The 27,784-nt window shown below is 41.9% G+C and overlaps 1 protein-coding gene across 1 annotated transcript in view; it reads right to left on the reverse strand.

Annotated features, from left to right (window-relative positions):
- OSTF1 (osteoclast stimulating factor 1) overlaps positions 1 to 27,784 on the reverse strand; it is a 56,094-nt gene that overhangs the window by 22,013 nt on the left and 6,297 nt on the right. The window contains exon 2 of the mRNA XM_055311211.1: positions 7,986 to 8,032. Within this exon, the coding sequence (XP_055167186.1) occupies positions 7,986 to 8,032 (47 nt within the window). The remainder of the gene's footprint in view (positions 1 to 7,985; positions 8,033 to 27,784) is intronic.

The raw sequence follows: 27,784 nt of genomic DNA on the forward strand, positions 1-27,784 counted from the left end.
AAATGATAGTTAATGACAGAAAAAAATGGCTGAGTTCTTTTAAAAGGTACTTTCTGAAGCATTTGTTGCATTTATGATTGATTTATTGAGTCGACTTAGTACACACAGCACAAGCTATGCAAAATTAGTTAAACCTATGTAGACTCAATGACATAGGTTTTAATATTATTTGAAATAGGCATTTAGGGCAAAAAAAGTCCTCTATGATCTTCTCTAATCTTTATCATATTTTTTTTAAGATTTTATTTATTTGAGAAAGAGAAAGAGATAGCATGAGTAGGGGAAAGGGGCAGAGGAAGAGGGAGAAGCAGACTCTTCATTGAGCAGGGAGCCCTGGGATCATGACCTGAGCCAAAGGCAACCACTTAACTGACTGAGCCACTCAGGAAGCTCTCTCTATCTCTATCATATTTTGCTGATCTGTGATCAATATGCTACCAAAATATGATGAGTACAGAAAGTGATTGTGGATACAAACTATTTCCTTTAGTGATCCTGTTGCAAACCGGATCTCTCCCAGAGAGGCCAGAAAGGAGACACAAGGTCAACCAAGCACCCCAGCTATCTTAAATACAGTGGTCATTACTGTAACAGGAAGGTTGGCCTTTGCTGGCAATTTTAACACCATTTGAGATGGTAATAAGGGTTAGGAGGAGAGAATGAAGTAGAATGTAAAGAAGTAAAGAAAACAGAACATATGTGAAAGCTTGGCATTTTTCTGGAGGGACTCTGAGTTTCTTAGAGTTTGAAAGAGTACAATATCTTGATGAGATCTCTCTAGTCTTAGAGCCATCCAAAGCCCATTCTTACCTGTACCTTCCCAAGAACTATCCTTGCCCACTAATGTCTAACAAGGGCACTTTCGTGAAAGTTAAGGATCATCTCTACCTATGGTGTTGACCTCCTTCTAAAATCACAAGTCAAGTTTGCCTAAATTTCTACATGTATTAAGTTCATTCACCCTTGAACCAAAAAGGCATGTTTGGGGGGGGGGGAAAAAGTACTGAACAAACAGCTTCAAAAAAGCACAAATACAAAAATCCCTGTGATGAGACCTTCTCATTAAAAAAAAAAAAAAAAAAAAAAAAAAGGTATAAACCCCCAATAATGGAAAGTAAGTACCTAATGAGTATAGGATTTCTTTTTAGGAAGACGAAAACGTTTTGGAACCGGAAAGTGGGGGTTGTCACATTTCACAATTCACAACATTGTGAATATACTAAATGTCACTGAACTGTTCCCTTTAAAATGGTTAATTTTATGTTATGTGACCTTTTACCTCAATTATTTAAAAGGCAACAAAAATTAAATAAAATAAAAATAAAAGCAATTTGAAAGCAATAAAAAGCCAAGAACAGTTAAGACTCTTAATTTTCTTTTAAGTGATTCTCGTGTTTTGCGGTTTGGTAAAACGCATCATTTGGAACATGTTACTAAATACAGTCATTTCAACACTTCTCAGTGCTGTTTTGGTTTTTAAAATAATGGCTGCCATTCAAACACTGGTGTCTGCCACAAGCCACCTATTAGGTGAGACTTGTTTTCAGCTGAGAGAAGAACAAGAGGCGGTCGATTTCAGTCAGGAAAAAGAAAGACCTCACTATTTTTTCCCCGGAGAAAGGGAAGTGAACAGTTTTTTCTCTTTTTAATCAATAGCTCCCAGACAAGGCAATTCCCCATAAAATATCTTCTTCCAAAGGAACTAGGGGCAGTTTTTCCTAACCTATCCCAGGAGGTGGTCTACCAAATTCCTCACACTGTTGGTGGCAGTATAGACAAGGTCATTTTCATGATTTTAAAATTTAAATAGATTTTACCCACAATATTCACACTTTCCATTAAGAAACCATGTGCAGGGCACTTAATGTAAATGATTTGATGAGGGTCTACTTTTACATTCCTGGCATCGCATTCATGGAACAGAAGTGGGAAAACAGTGACACAATCAAGTAAGCACTTTATTTCTCATTTGTTGTTTGGTTTTCAACCGCATTCTTCTTTTCCTCTCTCCTTGAAGAACCACAAGGTATCAGCACAAGCAAATTGTTGGCCACTGGAATGCTGGAGCGATGAGTACAAACTTGGTAATATATATTCTCATTCCTGTTTCATATATTTTTGGTAACACACAATTCCCAAGGCATTCTCGTTTTGTTAGTTTATGAAGATACATATTTTACAAAAAACTTTGGAGAAACTACAACATACTGGTGAAACTTTACAGATTTATCAACCTGGAAACCCAAGAATTAATAAAAAGATTTTTAAAAATCAAATTTTCCAAGGATGTTTTTATTTACCACTTTATAGTACTATTTAGTGCCAGGCGCTAGGTTATGGACACTCACAACACCATGAAGTGGGTGGTACTCTTTTCATCATATTGGAGGCAAGAAGCTTGTCCAAGGCCACAGAACAGGTATGTGGTCGACACCAGACTTGAACCACGACAGTTAAGACTCTGGAATCTTTTCTTTTTTCTTTTTTCTTTCTTTCTTTCTTTCTTTCTTTCTTTCTTTCTTTCTTTCTTTCTTTCTTTCTTTCTTTCTTTCTTTTTTTTCTTTCTTTCTAGACCCTGGAGTCTTTACCAGCACCTATACTTTCTCCCTTATAAAGGGTCATGCATAGCCAGTACTAGTCATCATGGTATCATGACCAGGTTAAAAGATGGTGGCTATGGAAAGTATCTGTGGTTCACCCTTACTCCCATTCCCACTTGATGCAGTATGACAAAACCAAGAAGCACCTTATTCTTTCAAAGCATGCTTCACCTCATTCAATCCTTAAAACAACCCATTAGGGCAGGGCTGAAACATGGGTTTCATCTCCATTTCATAACTAGCCTTAGAGTGATTTGAAGAACGTGCCACAAATCACAGTTAGTGAGTGGCAGGGTTGGGCTCTCACTTCAGCTTTTGGAATCTGATTCTAGGGTTCCTGCCTGTACACAGAGTGCTACAAACCTAGTAAGCATGGAAACATGACACAACAGAGCAGGGTCCTGCTGCTGTTCCAACAGAAACCAATACACCGCCAGCACACAGAAAATGCTGTTCCCTTTCTATCAGGGCAACTTGACACTGGTCTATCCAGTCCAGCCAGATCTCTGTGGGAGGCTTTATTAGACCAGGGGTTGGGCAAGAATTAAGAACCAAACAGGCACAGGTGGTGCCAGGACTATCCTGTCTTCAAGCAAGACAGAAGAAAAATGGGATGGCAGGAAGAACCCGGAGTGAGAAACTGCTCATTCCGTGGATCACTGAGATTGATGCTGGGCATTGCTCTGCCTACTGCCGGAGGACAGAAGAGTAGAAGCTGGACCCAGCTCAGCCCTTCCATCTTGTCTGGCCCCAATCATCTTGAGGAGGCCAGGTCAGTTTAGGATATACCAGGGTACATCCATCCCTCCAGGCATGGCTACTGGAAGAGATGGAGGAGAGAGACAAACTAAGCTTCCTGCATTCTCCAACAGAAATTCTTATTCAGAAAAAGAATGTAAAACTAAACTAGCTCTGGGATGAGATTCAAAATATTGAATAACTGGTCCAGCAGAGGAACTTAAAGCAGTCAGAAAGGCCCATGGGAGCCAGAGGCTACTTGCCCAGCCAGCCACCTCTCCTTTAATATCTGGATTGAGGGGAGGTGGGCAGGTGCAGAATGTGGGGGCAGTGGGCGTGGGGGTACTCATTACTAACCACCATACATCCTGGATGAATTAGCAGCAATGCTCCCACAGCCAAGGATCCTTGGGAGCAGGGATATTAAAACAGCATTTTAAATACAGACTCTTCAAAAAACCTAATGAACTAAATATCTATTTTCTTCTGTGCATTCAATTACAATGAAGATTTTTAAAAAGTAGTAGAGAGAGTCCATCCTAGGGAAGAACTGAAGGTAAATTAAAATAATCAGTATGTCAACCCTTCAAAACTATTTGCTAAATGTCTCTGAATACAGCAACCACTAGCCCTCCTAATAGTAATAGCAGCTTCACACAATCTCACCTAATTTGCACTAAAACCCTATGAGATTATTACTCTTACTTTTACAAAGGAACATGCTGAGGCAAAGAGGTTAGGGCATTCCCAAATTTCCCAAGTCACATAGATGCCATAGAGGCAGAGTGGGTCCTAAAACCATGGCCAGCTCTGAACAGCCCTGTGTTTCTGCTGGCCTCCTAAGTACTGATACAGGGAGCAGGACTGAAATGCCAAATGTGGATGTTTAGAGGAGGAAACTTAGCTCTTTGCTGGGTTAATCAGAGAGTCTCTATGGAAAAGGAAGTATTTTTTATCTTAAAGATTTTATTTGTTTTTTTTTTTTTTTTTTTAGAGAGATAGAGAGCACAAGAAGGCATAAGCAGCCAGATGGGGAAAAGCAGACTCCTCACTGACCAAGGAGCCCAATGTGGGGCTCCATCCCAAGACCCGGGATCATGACGTGAGCCGAAGGCAGACGCTTAACCAACTGAGCCACCCAGGTGCCCCAGGAAAAGGAAGTATGTTATTAGAGCTCAGAGAGGATTTAGAGACAGGTCCTATTGTGTATCAGATCCAGGTTGGAATGGTTTTAAGAAGGGGAAGGAGCAGAGGACAGCGGGCTAGGAACAGGCTGCACCATAGGGGCCTCTATCTTAAGTCAAAGAATTGAAACAGATGATGGGATCAAAGCTACATCTCAGGAAAATTAATCAGACAGAGGAGTGCAGGTGGAATGGGCAACCTGGAGTCCCTGTGCTAGAAGCAAGAAAACGCACAAGAGAACTAAAGGAGGAGGAGGTTAGTGAGAAAGGACAAAGGTGATGATGACCAACAGGATACTTGGGGGAGGGGTGGGGGAGAGTCAGGAGTCATGTCTGGTCTCAAACTGAGTACAGGCAGGTTCCTTCCTAGAGTGCGGGAGGCCGCAGAGAATGGTTGATTACTCACTGAGCAGCCCAGGAGGGCGGCTGATGAGCACCCCCCAACCCTCACTTCTATCAACCTCAGGCATCTTGCAACCTAGGAAACCATTGATTAGGATAATCAGACACAGGAAATGACAGCCTTCCTGTGAGCAGAGGACAAACACAAAGACAGCAACACGTACTTTTTGTGTGTCCCACCCCCCAATTCATGTGTTGAAGTCCTAACCCTCAGGACTTCAGAATGAGAGTTTATTTGGAGACAGATTCTTTAAAGAAGTAATTAAATTAAAATTAAAATCATTTGAGTGAACCCTAATCCATAAATGACTGGTATCCGGTTAAGAAGAGCAGACTGGGAAACTGACAGGACAGGGCGTTAAGTGTCTGCCTTCAGCTCAAGTCATGATCCCAGGGTCCTGGGATAGAATCCCACATTGGACTCCCCAGTCAGTGGAAGTCTGCTGCTCCCTCTGTCCCTCCCCCATTTGTGATCTCTCTGTCTCTCATGCTCTCTCTCTCAAATAAAGAGAAAGAAGAAAGAAAGAAAGAAAGAAAGAAAGAAAGAAAGAAAGACAAAAGAAAAAAGAAAAGAGAAAAGAAAAGAGAAGAAAAGAAAAAAAAGAAAAAAAAGAAAGAAAAGAAAAGAAAGAAAAGAAAAGAGAAACGAAACCAAGCACAGAGGAAAGACTGTGGGGACACAAGGGTACACAATCACGTACAAGTTGAGGAGAGGCTTCAGAAGAAACCAACCCTGTCTACACTTCACATGATGCCTTGCCTCCAAAATTCTAAGAAAAATTTTTGTCGGTTAAGCTACATAGTCTGCAGTACTTTGTTAGGCAGCCCTAGCAAGCTAACACGCTGCCCGTTCATTCCCTGCTCTACCAATACAGCAGAGATAGCATGGAATGTCCTAGTAAGAATAAAAACCTGGGGCACCTGGGTGGCTCAGCTGGTTAGGTGTCTGCCTTCAGCTCAGGTCATGATCCTGGAGTTCTGGGTTCGAGCCCCAGGTCAGGCTCCCTGCTCTGTGGGGAGTCTGCTTCTCCCTCTCCTCCCTAGTTCGTGCTCTCCCTCTCAAATAAATGAAAGCTTTTTAAAAAAGAAGAAAAAACTGAGATTTACATCTACCCACTCAACCCCTTTCTTATCCCAGGAGCACTTTGCTGATAAAGTCCTGGGGAGAACTCATCAGAACATGCACACACCCCGAACCAGCTGTACTCCCTGCTACGGTTTCCTGGCACTCACTGCATGCAAGGCTTGGATTATCAGTCTCATTCCCTGCTCAGAGCAAAATTCTGTAGGATGGCTAATGTCATTCCCATTTTCAAAATGAGGACACAGAGGGCCACGGGGGAAGTAAATTCACGGAGAGTGTATGACAGATTTGGAATCTGAGGGCCCACCTCAGCCTGATGGCAGTGAATGGCAGTGAGTGGCAGTCAGTGTCACTCATTCTGTGCTACCACTCATTCTGTGCTACCTTCTGAGGTGTTCGGCTCTGGGGACAACAGGGTCCAGGGCAAACTCAGGCAAACCCAGCAGCAAGCTGGCTTCCCCCCAAGCACAAAGGCTCCCATCTCCAGGGAGGAAGACGGGAAGTCAAGGGAGCCCATTTCCTTGCTGGGTCTCTCTCCTCTGCCTCCTAACTGGATGGTCTGCTCCCACACTCACTCTGCTGGATAGTTTCCCACACCTTCTAAAACTTGTCTGATCAACCCTAGACTCAAAACCTTCCATCTTACCCCAGGAGGCCCAACATGATCTGCTCTCTCTCTCTGCCCAGGCTCCCTGAACCCATCTCCTACCTCCCCATTTCCTTTGTTCTAGTTGCATCTCCCTGCTGTTTCTAGAACCCACCAAACACTCTCCTTGCTGTTCCCTTGTTCTCTTACTTCCCTCAGGTTTCTACTGGAACGTCACCTTTATAGAAAGGCCATCCTCAAACACTCTGCTGAAAATGACTCTTTTCTCCATTAACCTTTTAGCCCCATCCCCTCCTTATTTTACTTCATAGCACTGATCAGGCCCTTACAGTCATGTTCATTTGTCTGCTTACTGTCTGTCTCCCTTCAGTGGGATGCGAGCTCCAGAGGGCCACCCTTTCTGTTGATGTAGCACAGTCCCTAAGGCCTGGGCCAGGGTCTGGCACATGGTAAGTGCTCACTAAACCAAGGATGGATGGACCCCAGAAACTATAATAATGGAAAGCATACACAGCAGACACATAAAAAATGGCTCTAGATAGTTGGTAAAAGGTGCTGTTAAGAGGCAGCCTGAGGTAGAGGGTCAACAGGAAGAACCAGGAAGGTCAGCGTGAGATTTACAGGAAGTATGACTAAGATCAGGTCATGGGCTTTATATGGGGGTTACGTGGTGATTTTTAAAGTGGGTGGTGTGATGAAAGGTGGGGAAGCAGAACAGGGTGGATGACATGACCCCAAGGTGCAGACACATTCAGATCAATGAGGGACTAAGCTTTCACACCTCTGGACTGCACAGAAGTGACTGATCATCCATTCTCATGAATCATGTACAACTATCAAAGAAAAGACAGGTCATTTAGGCCTGAGGAAGTATCTAAATGAAATCACCTTAGGTTTTTATGTCAATTTTAAAGTTAAAAAGGGAATACGAGGGCAGCGCAGGTGGCTCCGTGGTTTAGTGCCGCCTTCAGCCCAGGGTATGGTCCTGGAGACCCAGGATTGAGTCCCATATCAGGCTCCCTGCATGGAGCCTGCTTCTCCCTCTGCCTGTGTCTGTGCTTCTCTTTCTCTGTGTGTCTCTCATAAATAAATAAATAAAATCTTAAAATAAAAACAAAAACAAAAACAAAACTGAATACTGGGACACCTGGGTGGCTCAGAGGTTGAGCACCTGCCTTTGGCCCAGGGCATGATCCTGGAGTCCTGGGATCAAGTCCCACGCAATGGGCTCCCTGCATGGAGCCTGCTCTCCCTCTGCCTATTTCTCTGTTTCTCTCTCTCTCTCTCTCAATCTCTCTGTGTCTTTCATTAATAAATAAATAAATAAATAATTTTAAAAATTAAAAAAAAAAAAAACACAGAATACTTACAGTTCTGGGTTCAAACGTATAAAGAGCTCTGAATACTTTAACTTGCCCTAAAAGAGAGGGAATAAACATAGGATCAATTCTTTCATTTCAAGTTTACTCTAAATCATATTGTCCATTATATTCCTCAGAATTCCCTAAGTAAAAACCCATATAGGAAATATATTTTGGAATTAAGTGGAATTAACCTAAGGTGATTTCTTCCTGCAGAGAAAGTATTTTGTTAATATTTATTAAGTTAAGGCATGAATCAACACATATCCCTGGGGATGATTTTTGCTTCCCCTTCTCAAACAAAAGGAGCTACATAATTATTTGGACTTCATTTCTATCCTATACAGAGCCCTTCCAACCCTAATATCTAAGTTTAAAAATTGAAAGATAAGCATTTTACATAAAGAGATATTTAATGTGACAATCACTGTGGTTTAATATCCTTAAATTAATAATTTAGAGTTTTATATTTTTCAAAAGAAAATACCATGGGGAAAAAAAAGAAGCAATATGTGATTCCATGAAGTCCCAAAACAGAGTGTAATAACTCAGCAAAGAGGAGATCATAAAAGCTGCCGTTAGTTTTCCCAATCTTTTATTTGCCCCTTTCTTGCATTCCCATAACACCTTGTATCAGAATAAGTGATTTGCTGGCTTGTCTCATTTGATAGCAGGAACTCTGACATGTTTAATTTCCCAGCATCTACCAGGCATACAATAAGAACTTCATAAATGCTTACTAAGTAAGTGAATATGTAAGTAAAGAACAAATTCAAACTGTAGGAAAAAGCCTACAGATAGAAAAATAAAAGAGAGAGAGAGAAAGGTCTTTTTAGGAAATAAATAGATTTAGCAGGAATATCAAGACAGAAGGACCACCTGTTTATTTATTTTATTTTTAAGATTTTATTTATTTATTCTTGAGAGACAGAGAGAGAGAGAGGCAGAGACACAGGCAGAGGGAGGAGCAGGCTCCACTCAGGGAGCCCAATGTGGGACTCGATCCCAGGTCTCCAGGATCACACCCTGGGCTGCAGGCTTGTGCTAAACCACTGAGCCACCTGGGCTGCCCAGGACTACCTGTTTAAAATGAGGTAACAACTACAAGAATCTTTGAGATGGCCACCTAGTACAAGAGCATCATTCAGAACAGTGGTATCTGAGGTGCGACATGGCAAGACTATTCTGGAAATTATTTACATTTTTATTTTATTCTTTTTCTTTTCTATTTTAATTTGTTCCATATATTATGTTTTATAATATAACAACATAATAGGATACATATGCAACTCGTAGTACACATACATTTATTGGGAGTGAATATTCAAAACCTTTTGCAGGTAGAATGCTAAACATTATGAGGGCAGGTAATTATGTTCTGTGAGTGAGATACCCAAGTAGCTAGTACAATGCTTGGCACATAGGAGGCACTCAATAATTATTTGTTGAATGGATGAATAAAAGAATGGAAACATGTACTCAAAAAAAAAAAATCTGAGGGACATCCTGGGTGGCTCAATGGTAAAGCATCTGCCTTTGGCTCAGGGCCTGATCCCAGTGTCCTGGGATCGAGTCCCACCATCAGGCTCCCCACAGAGCCTGCTTCTCCCTCTGCCTGTGTCTCTGCCTCTGTCTGTGTGTCTCTTATGAATGAATAAATAAACAGAATCTTTAAAAAAAAATCTGAAAACCAGCAGTTTAGAACAGCACTCACTGTCCAACATAACTTCATGCAATGACAGTCAAGTTCTTCCTCTGGGCTAGTTACATATAGCTACTGAGCACTTGAAACGTGGCAAGTGTGACTGTAAATTTTAAACATTATTTGACTCTAATTCAGTTAAATTGCCAAACGTGGCTGGTGGCTAGCATATGGAACAAAATAGTCTTACAAAGTCAGAAAACAGGAAATAACCAAAATGTCCATTGAGCGGGATTATGCAAATCAACTCTGATTCATCCCAAGAATGCAGCAGACAGATCTGCAGACAATGACATATGTAGCAAAGACCCTGCAAAATACTCAGTGAGGAAAAAGCAGCTTATAGACTAGTATGCCAAGTATCATTCCGTTTATGTTGACAATACACACACACACACACACACACACACACACACACATTCCTTGAAAAATATCACCAACTATGGGGAATCTTCTTTATAATCTACTTTACAAATACTGTTTATATTCATCACATATAGCGTGCATTACTTTTATAATCGATAAAAACAGTGAAGATACTTTCATGGTATGTCGGGGCTGGTTTGGGAAGGTGGGGTTGGCAATCACTCTTTCTCCTAAATGCCCTATACAGGCGATCCCCAGCTAAGATAGATCCCTTGTTACTTAGCATGCTTGCAAAAACAAAAAAACACACACATTATTTTTACAATACAAGTTCCAGTGTCACTCCTCCCCTGCTCTTCTTCTAGGGAAAGGTTAATAGAAGCAAATGTGAAATCTTTTTTCTTCTGGACTATGTTTTTTATGCACACCCGCAGCCCTGAGAAAGGAAACACCAAACGGAAGGAAGAGCTGCCAGGAGAAATATCTGCTGACCTGATTGTCTCTCTGCGAGGGGAGATTAGTTATTGCGACTACTTCAAACTTTCCAAAGAGAAGTTACACGAGGAAGCAGTCCACTGGTGACCAAAATCAATAATGACGTTACTCTCTTGTCCCTTTGAGGGAATGGCAGCAATAAGATAGGCTATGACTAACGGTGGAAACCAGATCCAAGGTGAACTTAAATGAGCTGAGATAAAACTCACTACAAATTCAAGAACCTGAGAAAAATAAATACTTGGGGTGTGACTAAGCCACTGATCTCTATAACTGTTATCTTTTGTGACTGTCCAACTTAAAATGTTCTCAACTAAAAGGAAGTGGGACATTTATTCGCGTTTTGGTTTATGCTACACACTGAACATTAGGCCACTCTTTTAGGCTGTTATGCAAGGGAACATTCTCTCTCTCTGCGTGAAGCTGTAGAAAATACTTTCACCTCCATGATCCTATTTATCAATTCATGTTGGGACGTTAGCCTTGTGAGGCTCCTCTTTAATCCATGTATTAGAAAAGTTCTTGGCTTTAATCTATTCAATTCTCAAACCTGAGTCAAACAGAAATGAAAGAATGCCAAAGAAACAACCAGAGGATAGGAAAGAACTGCATAAAGATGAAAAACAGATGACTTTCATGATTACAGTCTACCATCGCTTGGATAGAGTCTCAAGAGAACAATAATTAGTGATATGTAATTCATGAGCATTTTTTACATCATATTTAATTCAACTGTTCTATAGGTGTACAGGTTCACACAGGGCATTAAAGGGAAGGAATCAGGGTACTCTGTTTCAACAGTACTGTCCTGGCGGACATCTAAAAAAAAATATTAGGAAACATCATCATCAATCATCAAGAGCAGGCATTGACTAATTGCAAATATATTTAAAGACAATGGATTCACAAACGTAAAACGTGGTGTTCTTGGGTAGGCAGGGAGGCTAAAGCAGATGCCTTCTTCCCTTCTCCCAGCACCTTCTGCCTTGACCATTTTCTCTTGGAAGTCTGGTGGCATGTAACAAAGAGAGAAAGTGGAGCTGAGAAGACTGTATGCATTACCTGAAATCACCCTGGAATTCATCCTGAATTAAGACTGGGAAGAGGCCCAATCTTTTGTCTGATGCTTTCAGTGGACTCGCATGTGAATGGTATTCTGGATTTCAGGAGGGTTGGCCTCCTGATGTAAGCAAGATAAGCAGATTCCCATTCCCCATTCCCCATCCCCCCACCCTCCAACCCCCACCCTCCCCTGCCACAGCTGGGCCCTGCTGGCTTTTCACTTTGCTGGCTCCTCACCTTGCCAGGCACACCCTTCCCCTTTCTGTGCAACCCCACCCTGCCCCTACAGAGAAGGGCTGAGAGCACTAGTCATCAGCCAAACACGGTTTTCCTCTGGAGTGAAGGCTGACCCCAGACTACAGTAAATGAATCCTAGTCCACAGGGGTGGACGCAGATAGAGAGAAGGGGATCTGGGACAGGGTCCTGTGTAGGCAAAGGATAAGAGATTTGCTATGTCTGAACTGCCCACAGAGTATATACAGAGGCAGCTCCGCAGCCCTGAGATTGCAATTAGGACTTGGGGTGCCTATTCTAGTTTATTCTCCGTCGGTGAAGGAGTAGAGGAGAAGCTCATATGGTGAACCCTTATGACAGCATTAACAAAGGACCCACTGGCTATCGGGGTGGACATATCATAAACAGCAAAAGGAATGACAATTCAAAATATCTGAACTTAGCTGATCTGCGATCAACAATTTCATTCATATTCTGCTGAAAAACACTGGAAGGCGCAAGACATTTTAGATGGACTTCACTAAAAATGGCCATGACAACTACTGCCTACCCACTATGGTAGTTAAAACAGAAAATACTGGCAATGCTAGGTGTTCAGAAGGATATAGAACAACTGGAATTCACAGTATCAGTGGGCATGTAAACAGGCACAACTGCTAGAGAAAATTCTTTGACAGTAGCATTCATTCATTTTTTTGTCTTAACATGCTTTTGACATTTTAAATTACATTTTTGGGAAGGGAACTTAATCATATCATCTTTTGTGGGAGTAAAAATGCTGTGTACAAAAAGACCCCTCTCACATGGTGTCGCTAGCACCAGAGGAAAAGGAGTCTCAACATTTTTTTTCAGATTTTATTTATTTATTCATGACAGACACAGAGAGAGAGGCAGAGACACAGGCAGAGGGAGAAGCAAGCTCCCTGCAGGGAGCCCAATGTGGGACTCGATCCCAGGACCCAGGATCATGACCTGAGCCCAAGGCAGATGCTCAACCACTGAGCCATCCAGGTGTCCCAACCACTGAGCCACCCAGGTGTCCCAGAATCCGAACATTTTTTAACTGTACACCATGAAACAAATTTAGTGGTTTTCTAAAATATTAAATAGAACGGAAATGACCAGGATACAGTACAAAGGATAGAAAGAATTATGATTTTGTGAAATTTTTATTTCATGGTGACTGGGACAGATGGATAGAGATGGATGTTTATTCTAGCAATTTTACCAAATACACCTTTGGCATACTGTCAAACGGCCAAATAGTAAAATCGGTATTTGTCAAAGCCAAATGAGGCTTTACAGAAGGGACTCTTTGGGAACAAGAATAAATCTGAAATTTTATTCAAAAAATTCATGATGGGGATCCCTGGGTGGCGCAGCGGTTTGGCGCCTGCCTTTGGCCCAGGGCGCGATTCTGGAGACCCCGGATCGAATCCCACGTCGGGCTCCCGGTGCATGGAGCCTGCTTCTCCCTCTGCCTATGTCTCTGCCTCTTTCTCTCTCTCTCTCTCTCTCTCTCTGTGTGTGTGTGACTATCATAAAATAAATAAAAATTTAAAAAAAATTAATGATGATTACAATTCTGGCAGACCCATTTTAAACATCTGATACAAAAGGGCAGGATTCTTAATTCCTCACCACTACCAACTGCATCCTGACGAGACTTTTGCAAAACTAAATAAGTGCTCTCAAAATTAGGTCTGTGTAAAAGCAAGATATTTTGGTGTCAGCATAGCTGTTTGCCTGTGAGGATGCTGCCAGCAAGTTAGCAAGCTTTCCTTCCTCCCTGAGAGAAACAGAGTGAGGTCAAGACTTGCCTCCTCTTCACCTCCTGGGTCTGAAGACTTGCTTAATGCTGATGGTGCAATTTCACCGAAGCCTATCCCACAGAGGAGACAACGGTTTCCCCAAAATTATTAGCAAGCGTCCACCCTCAACATTAATTCTCAATCTACACCTATAATTGATAATATTTATTTCAGCATTTTTGGACACCTAAAATCAACTGCCTTACCATCATCAATGTTTGCAATACTTTATTCTCCAGTAAAAAAAAAAAATATATATATATATATATATATATATATATATTTATACTCTCAGTGGACTAAATTTTCATATACAAAGGATAAAAGGGGACACGGCAACAGTTACAATTACAGTAGTCACCTATTTTTCAAAGTGAATAGTATGGTAACAAATCCAAATGGTATGCCCTTTTGCATTACTGTTGCCACCACCCTGGTTAAACAGGAAGATTACCCGTGCGACCTATAATCCTCGTTCAAGTACAAGTCTAGGTGTGCCAGAAATGACACTGAAACAAGGCATTCCACCATTTGGCCAATTAGCTGAAGGTGACTGGCAGATTTAGAAAGAAATTTGAGGCTGAGGTGAACTTCCATGGATTCCTGTGGTCTAGTATGTGTTTATGTGTACTTTTGTATATATCAGATCAGTAAGTAAAATATGTATCTTCCTAAAGATCAAAATCAAAAAAAGTTTGAAAGTGACCCCTCTAAACTATCTGATCAAACTGGGGATTTGTTCGGGACTCTCTAAAGAGTGAGTGATGTTCCCTCTACTTTGTGGGTTTCAAAATTCAGCTAGCATATAAAAACTAATATTCTCCCACCTGCCCTGGGGAGTTAGAACCAATAAAGGAGCTTTTGAAAAGCAAGAAGAGGAAGAAAATTATTTGAACAAGGGAGCATCATGGAAAAATAAGAATTTTACCATATACACAGAGTTCTCCTATCTGTCTAAGAGAATGCAGGGAATATCAAACACTTCTTAATTTATACCCTTGTGGGTATGAAAAACCTGTCACCACCTTCGAATATTCTCAGGGCAAATAAAAATATTAATGTTACTTCTATTAGACATATTTAAATTATTTTATTAAACATGCATGATGAAACAGGATGTTTTCTACTGAGAAACAAAACAGAGCAAGTCTATGTGATAGTATCCAAGAGTCAAGGCCATCATTTCGACTGAGCAGTAAGAGGAAACAGCTGTGCTCTGTTGGGCCAACACAAGCTCCCCTGGGCTTTGTGGATTCCAACGCCCATAAATGAGGGGGTTAGCTCAGAAGAGGCTTCTTGGTGAAGATCTCTATTCATGTCATTCCACAAAAGCTCACTGCTCTTGAAGATAAAACGCAGAGGCTGTAATCCTTGCAGAGAAAACCATCTTGTAAGCACAGCAATGTCTAAGAGTTTCCAATGCAAAGAATAAATCTCTTCCCTCAGACTTGTATTCTTGGATTAATTAAATCAAATCCAATGAATTCTATTTGCATATATGCCTTTAAAGGATATAACTAATAAAAACAAATATCAACATAATATTTCATAATACTTTCATCCCTCCTTTACACCAACACCACCTCTTCCCCACTGCCTCCCCTCATTCCCTCACAGAGTCCAAAAAAAAAAAAAAAAAAAAAACTAAAGAATTTGAAACGTGTCTTGATTTCAGCTGCAGGAATGGCAGACTCGTTAAAAACAGTAGCCAGTGTGTTTTCTGACAAGAGGGTTCTGTTTATTAACACTGTGCCTTTCTTACCCATTTTTTCCTTTGCTTATACTTTTCAGTGCCTTTCAGCAAACTTTGTTACTTTTACGTCTTCAGGAGCCATGACTGCTGGTTATTTTTATTTCTTCTCGATGGATATAACATAAAAGTCCCAAAGAGGAGCACCTGGATGGCTCAGTGGTTGAGCATCTGCCTTTGGCTAAGGTTGTGATCCCGGGGTCCTGGGATCGAGTCCCGCATCAGGCTCTCCACAGGGAGCCTTCTTCTCCCTCTGCCTATATTTCTACCTCTCTCTGTGTCTCTCTCGTGAATAAATAAATTAACTTTAAAAAAAATAAAAAAAGAAAGAAAAGTCCCAAAGAACAGAGTTTAAAGTTTCAAATGACACTCTCACTGTCAACTATGTCTTAACTGGCTTAAAATTAGAGAGAAGCAACTGTTGCCCCCTAAAGACCCTGTACTCCCAGACAAACTGCTTCCAAAGTCACTTTGAAGAGATCACAGGAAACAATGTTAGAAAAATCTTTATTTCAGTCCTTGGAATTTAAAAAAGGCAATACTGTTCATGCCAATTTCTGCAAAAGGCGAGAAGAATCCAAGAGCCGACCCATGACAACTGTTACTCGATGACCAAGGAACTAAGAATGGTTTTTGCATTTTTAATGGTTGGAGGGAGAAGGGAAGATCAACAAATATTAACATTTCAAGACACATGAAAATTATCTGAAATTTAAATTGCAGTGCCCAAAAAAATAAAATAAAATAAATAAAATAAAATAAAATAAAAATAAATTGCAGTGTCCATAAATAAAGCTTCATTGGAACAGAGCTCATATTTGCACACAGTCTATGGCTGCTTTCGTTCTACGATGGCACTTAAGTAGTTGCAACAGAAACCATCTGTGACCCACAAAGCCTAAAATATTTACTGAATGGACCTTTATAGAAGAAAGTCTGCCTATCCCTAGCCTCTGGTCCCTTTTCCTGTTAGTAACAAGTCATACCACAGGAGGATCATAACAGGAAAGTACAAATCTGCCTCTCACAGACTCCACAAGCAGTGTGGGTCTCAGCTTCATCTGATGTGAAATGATGAAATGATTGGTTATCTATAAACCCAAGGCAGAGAAAAAAGATCCCTTTCTCTAGTACTTTTCATCCAAAATGGTATTACCCATCTCAACTCATGTTTATGGGACACTTAACCACCTGACCCATACAAAGGGCTGATTTGCCGAAACTCATTTAATCCTCAAAATAATCCTAGGCCCTTAAATACTTTATGCATTTAGCCTATTTTACAGCTGAGAAAACTGAGGTTAGAGAAGGCAAGTAGCTACTCCAGGACTACGCAGCTAGAAAAGGGCAGAGATGGGGTTTAACCGCAGGCCACTGGCTCCAGGGCTCATGTTCTAAAACTCTGGATGTGGCTCAGAGATATGAGCTTTCAATGCCAACACGCTGGGATGAAGTGAGACCAAACAAATCAATGTACATAAAACACTGAGTGCAGTTCCTGAGGCATTTTATGTGCCCACAAGGGTTAGCTAGTATTAATTACTATAAATTTTTGGCTAACTTGGGGGGTGATTCCTTGCATCTTTATCCTCACTAGCAAGGCAACCATTTACCCAAATCCTTTTCCTGTATATCAGAGAATTTAACATTTACAACAGCCCAGCAGAGGAATTTCGATGCTTTTGTTAAGCAAACAAAGCGTAATATTTAATATTATACCTCTTAGGAGCTATTTGAGAATTCAATATGAGCTTTCAGTTGTCATTTTTCAAACCTAGAGCTACATTATCTTTAATCTGCTCAAGCCACCACCACAAAATGCAACCGACCCGGTGCTTTAAATAACAAGACATTAATTTCTCACAGTTCTGGAGGCTGGGAAGTCCAACATCAAGATATTAGCCAATTTGGTTTCTGGTGAGAATCTTCTTCCTAGCATACAGACTGTGTGCTCCCATGGTCTTTCCTACGTGTGCGTGCGTTCCTATGAGATTCCCTCTCATGAAACCACTAATCCCCTATCTTCATGATCTACTCTAACCCTAAATGCTTCCCCAAAGCCCATCTCCAAACACCATCACTTTGGGGGTTAGGGCTTCGACACATGAACTTTGGGGGCACAGAAACATTCCGCCCCCAACAGTTATGAATATAGAATTACAGAAAAAACAGAACATGTAATGTATACACATTTTGATGTGTACATTATTGTTGAACAAAGAGGTTTTAAGAAAAGGTTTATTGGGACCTTTAAAAATCAGCTTTTGGCTGGGGGGCAGGCGCCTGAGTGGCTCAGCTGGTTAAACTTTTGACTCTTGATTTCAGGTCAGGTCACGATCTCAGGGTCATGAAATGGAGCCCCGCATCAGGCTCTGTGCTAAGCAGGGAGTCTGCTTGAAAGTCTGTCTGTCTGTCTGTCTGTCTCTCTCTCTCTCTTTCTCCCTGACCTTCCCCCACCCCTAGCAAACACTACTCTCTTCTCTCTGTAAAAAAAAATCAGCTTTGGGAGATGCTTACATTTTAATGTCACATAAAAGAGTACTATTACATTTACAGTCACCTGTGTAAAACAAAGATATACAGAAAAGAAACAGTAGAAGAAAATAATAGCAAAATGCTCACAGTGACTTTGGATAATACAAGCCATGCTTATTTTCTTCCTCTATTTTCTCAGTTGTCCACAAAGAATAAGAATCCCATACATACTTAGGAAAACATGTTTTCTTTTAATGCCCTATTGAAGCACAACTTAAATGTTATTTGTACACTATTCATTAGCAGGATATTTTTATTTTTTAAAGATTTTAGGGGATCCCTGGGTGGCGCAGCGGTTTAGCGCCTGCCTTTGGCCCAGGGCGCGATCCTGGAGACCCGGGATCGAATCCCACGTCGGGCTCCCAGTGCATGGAGCCTGCTTCTCCCTCTGCCTGTGACTCTGCCTCTCTGTCTCTCTCTGTGTGACTATCATGAATAAGTAAATAAAATTTGAAAAAAAAAAAAGATTTTATTTATTTAAGAGAGAGAGAGAGAGCAGAGAGAGTGCATGCACACACAGGAGCAGTGGTAGGCCAGAGGGAGGAGAGAATCTCATGTAGATCCCACACTGAGCACTAGAGGCCAACACAAGGCTTGATCTCACAACCTTGACATCATGACCAGAATTGAAATCAAGAATCAGACACAATGACTGAGTTGCCTAGGCACCCCAGGAGGTATTTTTTTTATTATGAGTCCTCTTGGTCTTTTTTTTTTCCTCTTTGTCTCCTTGATCTCACAACACACACACACACACACACACACAATCACTGGGGAGACAAGCAACCATAATGCCCACTGTGCTCAGAGGAGTGAGAATATGGGTGGCAGGAAACACAGATAGTGGGGAGGTTTGTAGGCCATGCAAGCTGTACCAGAGGTGGCATCCACTTGCTTTTGGAAAGATGAGAGGCTTTGTCAATGAAAGAGACACAGGGCAGACCCAGAATATGGAGCCCAGTATAGACAGAGGCCTGGAGGCCAGGAGGGTGGTGTTGGAAGTCAAGGAGATCTACCAGCCTGAGGCCTGGTGGGAGAAACAATGACTGGAAGAAGAGACTATGGTAGACAAACCAGAGATTTCTCAAAATGTTTCTGAGACCCACATTAAGAAACATATTGTACATCAGGGCTCAGGAAACACACACATGTATACACAACTAAAAAATGTTTCATAAAAAAACACTTCTCCTTATTTTGAGTGATTCTCTCTGATATTTTCCATTCTTGCTCGGCTTTCTTTCCTTCTTTCTTATTAAGATTCTTTCCTTCTTTCTTATTAAGATTCTAGTCATGACAGGGGCACCTGCTAGTCGATTAAGCCTCCAATTCTTGGATTTGGCTCAGCTCATGATCTCAGAGTTGTAAGATCCTATCCCCACAAAGGGCTCTGCACTCAGCACAGAGTCTGCTTGAGATTCCCTCCCTCTCCCTCTGTCCCTCCTCCCTATGCTCACTCACACACTCTCTCTCTAAAATAAACAAATCTTAAAAAAAAAAAAAAAAAGATGCTAGTCATGACAAACTATACAGACTGCATGACCTACCACGAGATCACCACTCAGTCTGAAAAAACACCAGGCCAAGGCATTTAATATAGGAATGTGTATAACCAGTGTCCAGAGACCAAATAGAAATTTATTCAGATTTAGATATCTGGTACTCCTGGCAGTAATGAAACACTCTCAGAATATAAAATATTAAAAATGGCCTTGGAATTATTTTTAATTCAAGAGAATTTTTTTGTATTTGAGCAAAATAAATGGACAGGCTTAAACTTCAGACTTTATGAACACCCAATTCACTGGAAAATTACAGTTGTATTTAGAGATAAAAAAGTTGCCCCCCCCCAAAAAATGGCCTTGGTCTTAGCCCTCTAAGACTCATACTAGCAAGACAACATGATGATAAAAATGTTCCTTTTATTTAAAACAGAATCCCTGGGATGCCTGAGTGGCTCAGTCAGTTAAGGGTCTGCCATCTGCTCAGGTCATAATCTCAGGGTCCGGGATCCCTGGGTGGCGCAGCGGTTTGGCGCCTGCCTTTGGCCCAGGGCGCGATCCTGGAGACCCGGGATCGAATCCCACATCGGGCTTCCGGTGCATGGAGCCTGCTTCTCCCTCTGCCTGTGTCTCTGCCTCTCTCTCGCTCTCTCTGTGACTATCATGAATAAATAAAAAATTAAAAAAGAATTTAAAAAAAAATAATAATCTCAGGGTCCTGGGATGGAGCCCCCACATCCAGATCCCTGCTCAGCAAGGTGTCTGCTTCTCCCTCTCCCTCTGTCCCACCCCCTGCTTGTGCATGCTCGTGCGCTCTCTCTCTCTCTCTCAAAAATAAGTCAAAATCTGAAAAATAAAATAAAAATAAATAAAACAGAACCCCTTTAAAACCTGATACAGGGGCATAGGTATACACTGTATCTAAGAACAAAACAAGAAGGGATCCCTGGGTGGCTCAGCGGTTTAGCACCTGCCTTTGGCCCAGGGCGCGATCCTGGAGTCCCGGGATGGAGTCCCATATCGGGCTCCCTGCGTGGAGCCTGCTTCTCCCTCCTCCTGTGTCTCTGCCTCTCTCTCTCTCTCTCTCTCTCTCTCTCTCTCTCTCTCTCATAAATAAATAAATAAATAAATAAATAAATAAATAAATAAATAAATAAATAAATAAATAAATAAATCTATCTATCTATCTATCTATCTATCTATCTATCTATCTATCTTTTAAAAAAAATACTTACTGGAAGCTTACCTGATAGACACCTAGAGGTCAGAGCATTTTACTACTATGAGGGCATTTTACCATTTTTAGGCAACTTGAGAACTCTCACAGAACAATACAAACTCTGGATGAATGAGAAAATTACCAAACACAGGAGGAAAAACTAATTAGAGAGCAATGAATAAGCAATAACTTGAAACTGAGCTCTTCCCCGTTCAGAAAACAAAAGAATTCAAATTTTCTACTGCAGCACATACAAGAAACTGCCAAAACCCATACCCAAATTACGACAGAGCCAAAACCAGGGAGTGGGTTCAGAGGGGCCATCTATAGGAAACCAACAAGACATCTACCATAGTCTCTTCTTCCAAGATCATCTACTTACTAAGACAACAGACTTTAAACTGAAAATTATTTCCCTAATTTCATCCTCTCTCAAGATACACAACAGCGCTTCCTCACAAGGTTTACTAAGTGCTCCTGAGGGTGACATTCTGATCTTGTGAAAGTGGTGAGCATTGCCTGGTGGCCCTAGAAACAGTTAGGCAGGACACCGTGGGGGGATCTCCACAAATGGCTCCTTGTTGAAGGTTTGGACCAGGCAGGGGGATGCCCCAGATGATCAGTTCCTTCTTCCAACTTGCCTGGTCACCAAAGTCAAGAGTGTTTATAAAAAGGAGGGGCTAGTAGAAGTCTGGACATCTGGGAAGACCCAAGGAGTCCAAGTGATTCCCAGGGAAGGCCAGGGAAGAACGTTAACCCAAAGAAATATTCAGGTATTTTCCAAACCAGATCAGATATTGGGAGGAGAAGGATATGAAAGAATGGAGTTAGATTTCCCCAAGAAAGTGGCAAGGCAGGACAAACGAAAAGCTGTGGTTTTCTGGAGTTGTAATTAAGAGTGAGTAATTATAGGACTGCTCTTATGAAAATCTCCCTTCTACTCAAGCCCTGGGCAGGAGCAGTGATATAGCACTGCTGGGGGTCATATACTTATATCTAGCGACTAACCTCAGCTACTCTAAGACGCACAGCACCTTTCACACCCACTCCTGAGGTCACAAGGTACTCCTGGATTCTAGGTGTGTGTTGTTAACTCCTTTTCATTAATGGATGCCCAGAAGATCATTTATCCTTTTATGAACGTGGGGTCATCAGTGGGGGACTGAGATACTGGAATTTGCCCTAAGATGTCTAGGAATACCCCCACACCCTCTCAAAACCTTGAGTCTTAAGAAACATTTGCAGTTTACACTGTGGATGGGTGATAGTGAAAATCACTTCTGTCCACAGGGACAGAAGAGGAAAACTCAGTGCTCTCGAGAACAGTGGCTTCCCACCAATCTGCAGTGGTTGTGTAAATTGCAGGCTTTCATAATAATTACTAGGAATTTGCTCTCCTTCAGTACCCACTATCCAGCTGCAAAAGGAACCTGCCTTCTCTCATCATCTGCTCTAAAAAGTTGCAGTTCTTTACCTGTGGTCTTAAGACATTTGGTAGAACATTAATATTAGATTTATAATTATGAACAGAATTTTTATTTGAGTTCTAAAATTATAGCAACGGCGCCTGGGTGGCTCAGTTGGTTAAGCATCTGCCTTAGGCTCAGGTTATGACCTCAGGGTCCTGGGATTGAATACTGGGTGGGGCTCCGTGCTCAGCTGGGAGTCTGCTTCTCCCTCTCCCTTTCCCTCCGGCTTGTGCTCTCTTGCTCACTCTCTCAAATAAATAAGTATAAAATCTTTGAAAATAAACAAAATTATAGCAATAACATTTCTTCTCATCAGTATAATGCTGCAGTCTTAAATTTGTCCTTATATCCCTATGAGTATATAAACGTTATTTTCTTTAAAAAGGAAGAAAGAAAGAAAGAAAGAAAGAAAGAAAGAAAGAAAGAAAGAAAGAAAGAAAGAAAGAAGGCTTCTGGTTTCTGTGAGCACTATATAACTTACAAAGTAAAAAGTGGGCTAAGAATCACTCTCTTAGAGGAAGAATTTTCCATCTTTCAGAGAGAAGCTCTGAAACCCACCTTCCTGGAATGAAATATGAGAATTCCTACAAAGCAAGCTCTGACCTTGAACCTAAAACGGTCACCTCCAAAACAGACAGGAAAAAATAAGATGGGAGAACAATATTTTCCACAAGACTTAATTTCAAAAAACTAGCAGAATATATACTTTCAAAGCTCAAATCTACCAACTTGCTGTTACTGATTTATAATTAACTTCATATATTTTCCAAACATTAAAAGTCCTCAATGTCACAAGAGCTCCTCATGAATGACTTTTTTTTTTTTTCCCCAAGGATCCCATTGGAATCTCATGGGATGCATTTCTGCAGGGCCACCCAGAAGCTGGTTGTCTTCCTCTAGGCAACAGTGGAAAAAAAAAAAAAAAAAAGCAACACACAAAAGCAAACTCTACTGTCCCATGTAGCTAGAGTCTAAATGAAATCAGATTAGGTCTAATTAAGAATATATTATGTTGGGGCATCTTGATGGTTCAGTCTGTTAAGCATCTGACTCTTGATTTTGTCTCAGGCCATGATGTCAGGTGTCATGAGATCGAGATCGAGCTCTGCAACAGGTTCTATGCTCAGCGGGGAATCTGCTTGAGATTCTCTTCCTTTCCCTCTGCCCCTCCCCCTCCCCTGCTGGTGTTTGAGCTCTCTCTCAAATAAATAAATAAATAAATCTTTTAAAAAAAATAATATATTATGTCTCTACCCTAACCCTCTTCCTATCCTCTCCCCTCTGTCAGCCCTTAAAGCATTTAATCCTTCCATCTGTGGACATTTACATGGTCCTGAACATTGAGAGTAGCAAGACAATGGGTAGAGGGTCATGCGGCTGGCTCTAGAAGAAGCACAGGATGAAATTATGTAGAAACTTGAGGAATTAGTTGAAAAACCAGTCTAAGGCAATGAAGAACTGGAAGCCAATGAAGAAACTGAGGATCAGAGTGGTCTAAAGTCTTACTCATCAAGGTTACTTAGTAAGTTAATAAAAAAATTGGGGCCAGAACTTTATTCCAAAGCTAATGTCCGTTTTCCATTACTATCTATTCTCTGCCTCTGCCTCTTGCAAATCACAGCTTGGTCTTACAATATCCACCCCATAAGCCAGTCTTTATGCCTAAAGTCCTACCATTAGAGCAGTTCATTTGAAAAGGGAATTCCTCTCGGGAATCTTGTATTTAGTTTATCTTATATAAGCACCTTTGGGAAGAGGATTTTGAGAAATCAGTGACTGGTTTAACACTGCAGATAAATGTGTACATCAGATGTGAAACTGAGTTTGTTCTCAGAGCCCTGTGGAATTAAAGAGTAGAAGAAACCAAGTTCTGAGCAATGTCAGAGGAAAACCAGGACAGTCTTAAGCCAGGTACTCTTACAAGGCTCTCTAGACAAGTGGCCCTGGTCCCCTGGAGGTGCCATAATCAGAGTTTAATCAACAACAGCTGGCTACAGCATTCAGGTCTGCCAAAGGTTAGTTCTGGAGAAGGAAGGGAGACAAGGGGAGTTCAAGAGTAGACACAGAGGGCACCTGGGTGGCTCAGTTGAGCATCTGACTTCAGTTCAGGTCCTGATCCCAGGGTCCTAGGACTGAGCCCCGTAGAGGGCTCCCTGTTCAGTGGGGAGCCTACTTCTCCCTCTCTCTCTCTCTCTCTCTGCCCTCCTGCTCATGCTCTCTCTCTCCCTCTCTCAAATTAAAAAAAAAAAATAGAGTAGATACAGATCCACACTAATCTTCAGGTCATAGTACATCAGAAAGGCACAGGTATATTAGCCGAAGGTCCACATGATAGGGAGCATGTATCCAAGAATGGGAAAAGCAGGCCAAGGGCAAGGACCAACTAAGTAGCAGATTTCCCAAAGCCAGTAAACAAAAGAGTGCTAGCCCAAATGTCACAACACAGGAGAGACCCAGTACCAAGCAAAAATTAAAAAATGGGCAGGGAGCCCATTGTGGAGAATAGAACTCAACCCTTTAAAGCCCCAATACTTAGGGAGAGAGCCAGTCCTCGAGAGTAGGAAGGCATCAGGCAAGGACCAGAGGCAGCCCTGTGGTGGGGACAGGCTCCCTAAAAGAGGCAGTGGGCAGTCACCCTAAGCAGTGACGCCCACCTCACAGCTCAGCTTGATGTAGGCCCATGTTCCACTTGGCAGCTGCTTGGGTGACTCAGATTTAGAACCTGAGTGCAGAGGAATCAAAGAGAATGATTTCTTTCCTACCAGAAAAAAAGGTTGAGAACAACGTCAAGACTGACACACTATTCAGAAAATGAACTCTGGAGGGACAGGTTTCTGTTGCAACGTTTCATGGCTAGTTTCCTTCGAAAGAAGAGGAAAGAAAGAAAGAAAAAGAAAAAGAAAAAGAGAAAAAGAAAGAGAAAGAAAGAAAGAAGAAAGAAAGAAAGAAAGAAAGAAAGAAAGAAAGAAAGAAAGAAAGAAAGAAAGAGAAACCAGCTCCCAGTTTGTCCTGACAGACTTGCACTGACTCATCAGAACAGCAGGCTCAAATGCAGCCACGGAATCCTGTAAACCTGGGTATGCCACATTTTAGAGAGTGTCATAAGATTGTGGTTTTCTCAAGCAAAGAAATCTAATAAGACTATGTGGAATCTTCCAAATCTGGAGTCTGAGATACCTGCCAACTGTGGCAAAATGCCAGAGGGGCTCTGCTCAGCTTGGCCGCCCCTACCCATGCTCGGAGAGCTAGGACTTGGAGGTGTGTCCCCTCAAAAACAGAGTGGGTCAGGAAGCTTCTTAAAAGACACAGCCACTCCAGAATACTCTCCAGGAAGAAGTCATTCCTTTGTTTCATGCAAGTGAGTTGATTTCAGTCTCTCTTCCCCAGTGAGAAAATCCCTTAATAGAATCCATGAGTTTCCCAGAACCAAGCAAAACTCCTAGAGTAGAAGGATGCCAGAAAGACCTCAAGACTGCCTTCAGGTCCCCCAAAGAGGGACCTTCTAGGAGGAGAATAAACCAGCTGGTCTCTAAGGCCTTCCTTAATTTAAATTCAAATCACCTCAGGCTCCCTGGAAATCAGGACCCAGAGACTAGGAAAGGACCCCATTCAGTGCATTCTTCAGGCCCAAGAATATTAAATCAAAGTAGTTTATCAAATTCTAAGGGATGCTTATGAGTTTTAAAATCCTACGCAGCTCCCAGTGCATGGAGCCTGCTTCTCCCTCTCTCTTTCCCTCTCTCTCCCTCTCTCTCTCTTAAATAAATAAATAATTAAAAATAAAATAAAATAAAAATCCCACGCAAATCAAAATGCACAAATACAAAACTCTCCCCCCAACTACCTACCCCAAGAGTAAGTTGAGGCATTTGCCTTGTGACTTTCTAAAAATCCTACAGATGCCCCAACGGAAAATGGGAAATGACTAGCAAGAGTCCATTAAGAGGAAGTGGCCTTGGCGGTCCCACCAGTGACTGCAGTGACTTGAAGCTGTGACCCTCTTTGACACACAGCTGCCCCTAACACACCACAGCTATTGTTAACATCCTGAAAACAGATTCGCAGAGACATGCACAGAGGACTGACATGAGGGCACTCCAAGTCTTACTTCTGTGTGGAAAGTGTGGTTTTCCACCAACTGGATGGAAATGGATTTCTCTTTAATTTGGAACAAAGTTCTCCAGCTCACAGCTTCCATGTGTGCACAGCAAGCTGCTCTGGGAGAATCTCAGCCCTATACAGTCAGGTAAGTGAAAATAAGAGGACATCATGTGATCTCATTTTGCCCGAGTTAAATGACATTCCCTGCTCTTTTGCCTACCAAACTCTGACACAGCATTCCAGGCTCTGCTTAAATTTCCCCTCGGTGACACCCTCCCAGCTTCCTCAAACTCCCTGCCTCGGACTACCCAGCCTTTGGAGCCCTCTCCCCATCACACGCACCATAAAGTTTCTGTGTAAGGCATGCTCACACATTTCTGGTAGGAAGGTAAACTGGTAAAACCTTTCCGGAGAGCATTTTGGAAACGTGTATGAAAATGACAACACGCCTACCCTCTGATAGGACACTCCCACGGCCTGGACTTTGTCCTGTGCATTTACTCACAAGTAAGCAATGCGGTAACTACCTAAACGTGGAAACAATCCAAATGTGCATTAATGTGGGTCTGATTAAATAGATTCGATGGAATATCATACCTTGTTCAAAAGAACAGGAGGAGCTCTCTTTGTACTGTTTTCTCTAATTTTTCCCCAAACTCCTTTAATATTTTTGATCATCTTTCTTTCTTTCTTTCTTTCTTTCTTTTGGCAGTTTTTTTTAAGTATTGACAAACTTCTAGAAAATCTTCATGTCGGGACACCTGGGTGGCTCAGTGATTGAGTACCTGCCTTTGGCTCAGGTCGTGATCTAGGGTCCTGGGATCGAGTCCCACATCAGGTTCCCTGCATGCTTCTCCCTCTGCCTGTATCTTTGCCTCCCCCCCCCTCTGTGTGTGTCTCTCTCATGAATAAATAAACAAGATCTTTAAAAAAAAAAAAGAAAGAAAGGAAATCTTGATGTGACAGCTCACATCAGCCCACTGAAAGTTATTTCTCCATCCCTCTCCTTCCCTCCCTGTCTCTGTCTCTTGTATTTTGTCTTCCTCTGAGCATTAAGCAACTGAGTACAACTTTGGCCGCGGTTTTCTTTCTTTTTTTTTTTAAGATTTATTTATTTATCCATGAGAGAGAGAGAGAGAGAGAGAGAGAGAGAGAGAGAGGCAAAGGGAGAAGCAGGCTCCATGCTTGGAACCCAACCCGAGACTTGATTCCGCGTCTCCAGGATCACACCCTGGGCCGAAGGCAGCGCTAAAGTGCTGAGCCACCCGGGCTGCCCTTGGCCACGGTTTTCACTGGACAGGAGATATGAGGTAAAGGGAATCAAAATACCCCACAGTATGCCACTTTGGTATAAGAATTATTTTAAGGGGCGCCTAGGTGGCTCAGTTGGTTAAGCATCTGCCTTTGGCTCAGGCCATGATCCTGGGGTCCTGAGATCAAGCCCCAAGTCGGGTTATGCACTCAATGAGGAGTCTGCTTCTCCCTCTCCCTCTGTCCCGCCTCACCCCCGCTCATGTTTGTTCTCTCGCTCTCTCTCAAATAAATGAAATCGTTAAAAAAA

This window comes from Nyctereutes procyonoides, unplaced genomic scaffold (assembly GCF_905146905.1).
Source record: "Nyctereutes procyonoides isolate TBG_1078 unplaced genomic scaffold, NYPRO_anot_genome, whole genome shotgun sequence".
In the NCBI taxonomy this organism is placed as follows: Eukaryota; Metazoa; Chordata; class Mammalia; order Carnivora; family Canidae; genus Nyctereutes; species Nyctereutes procyonoides.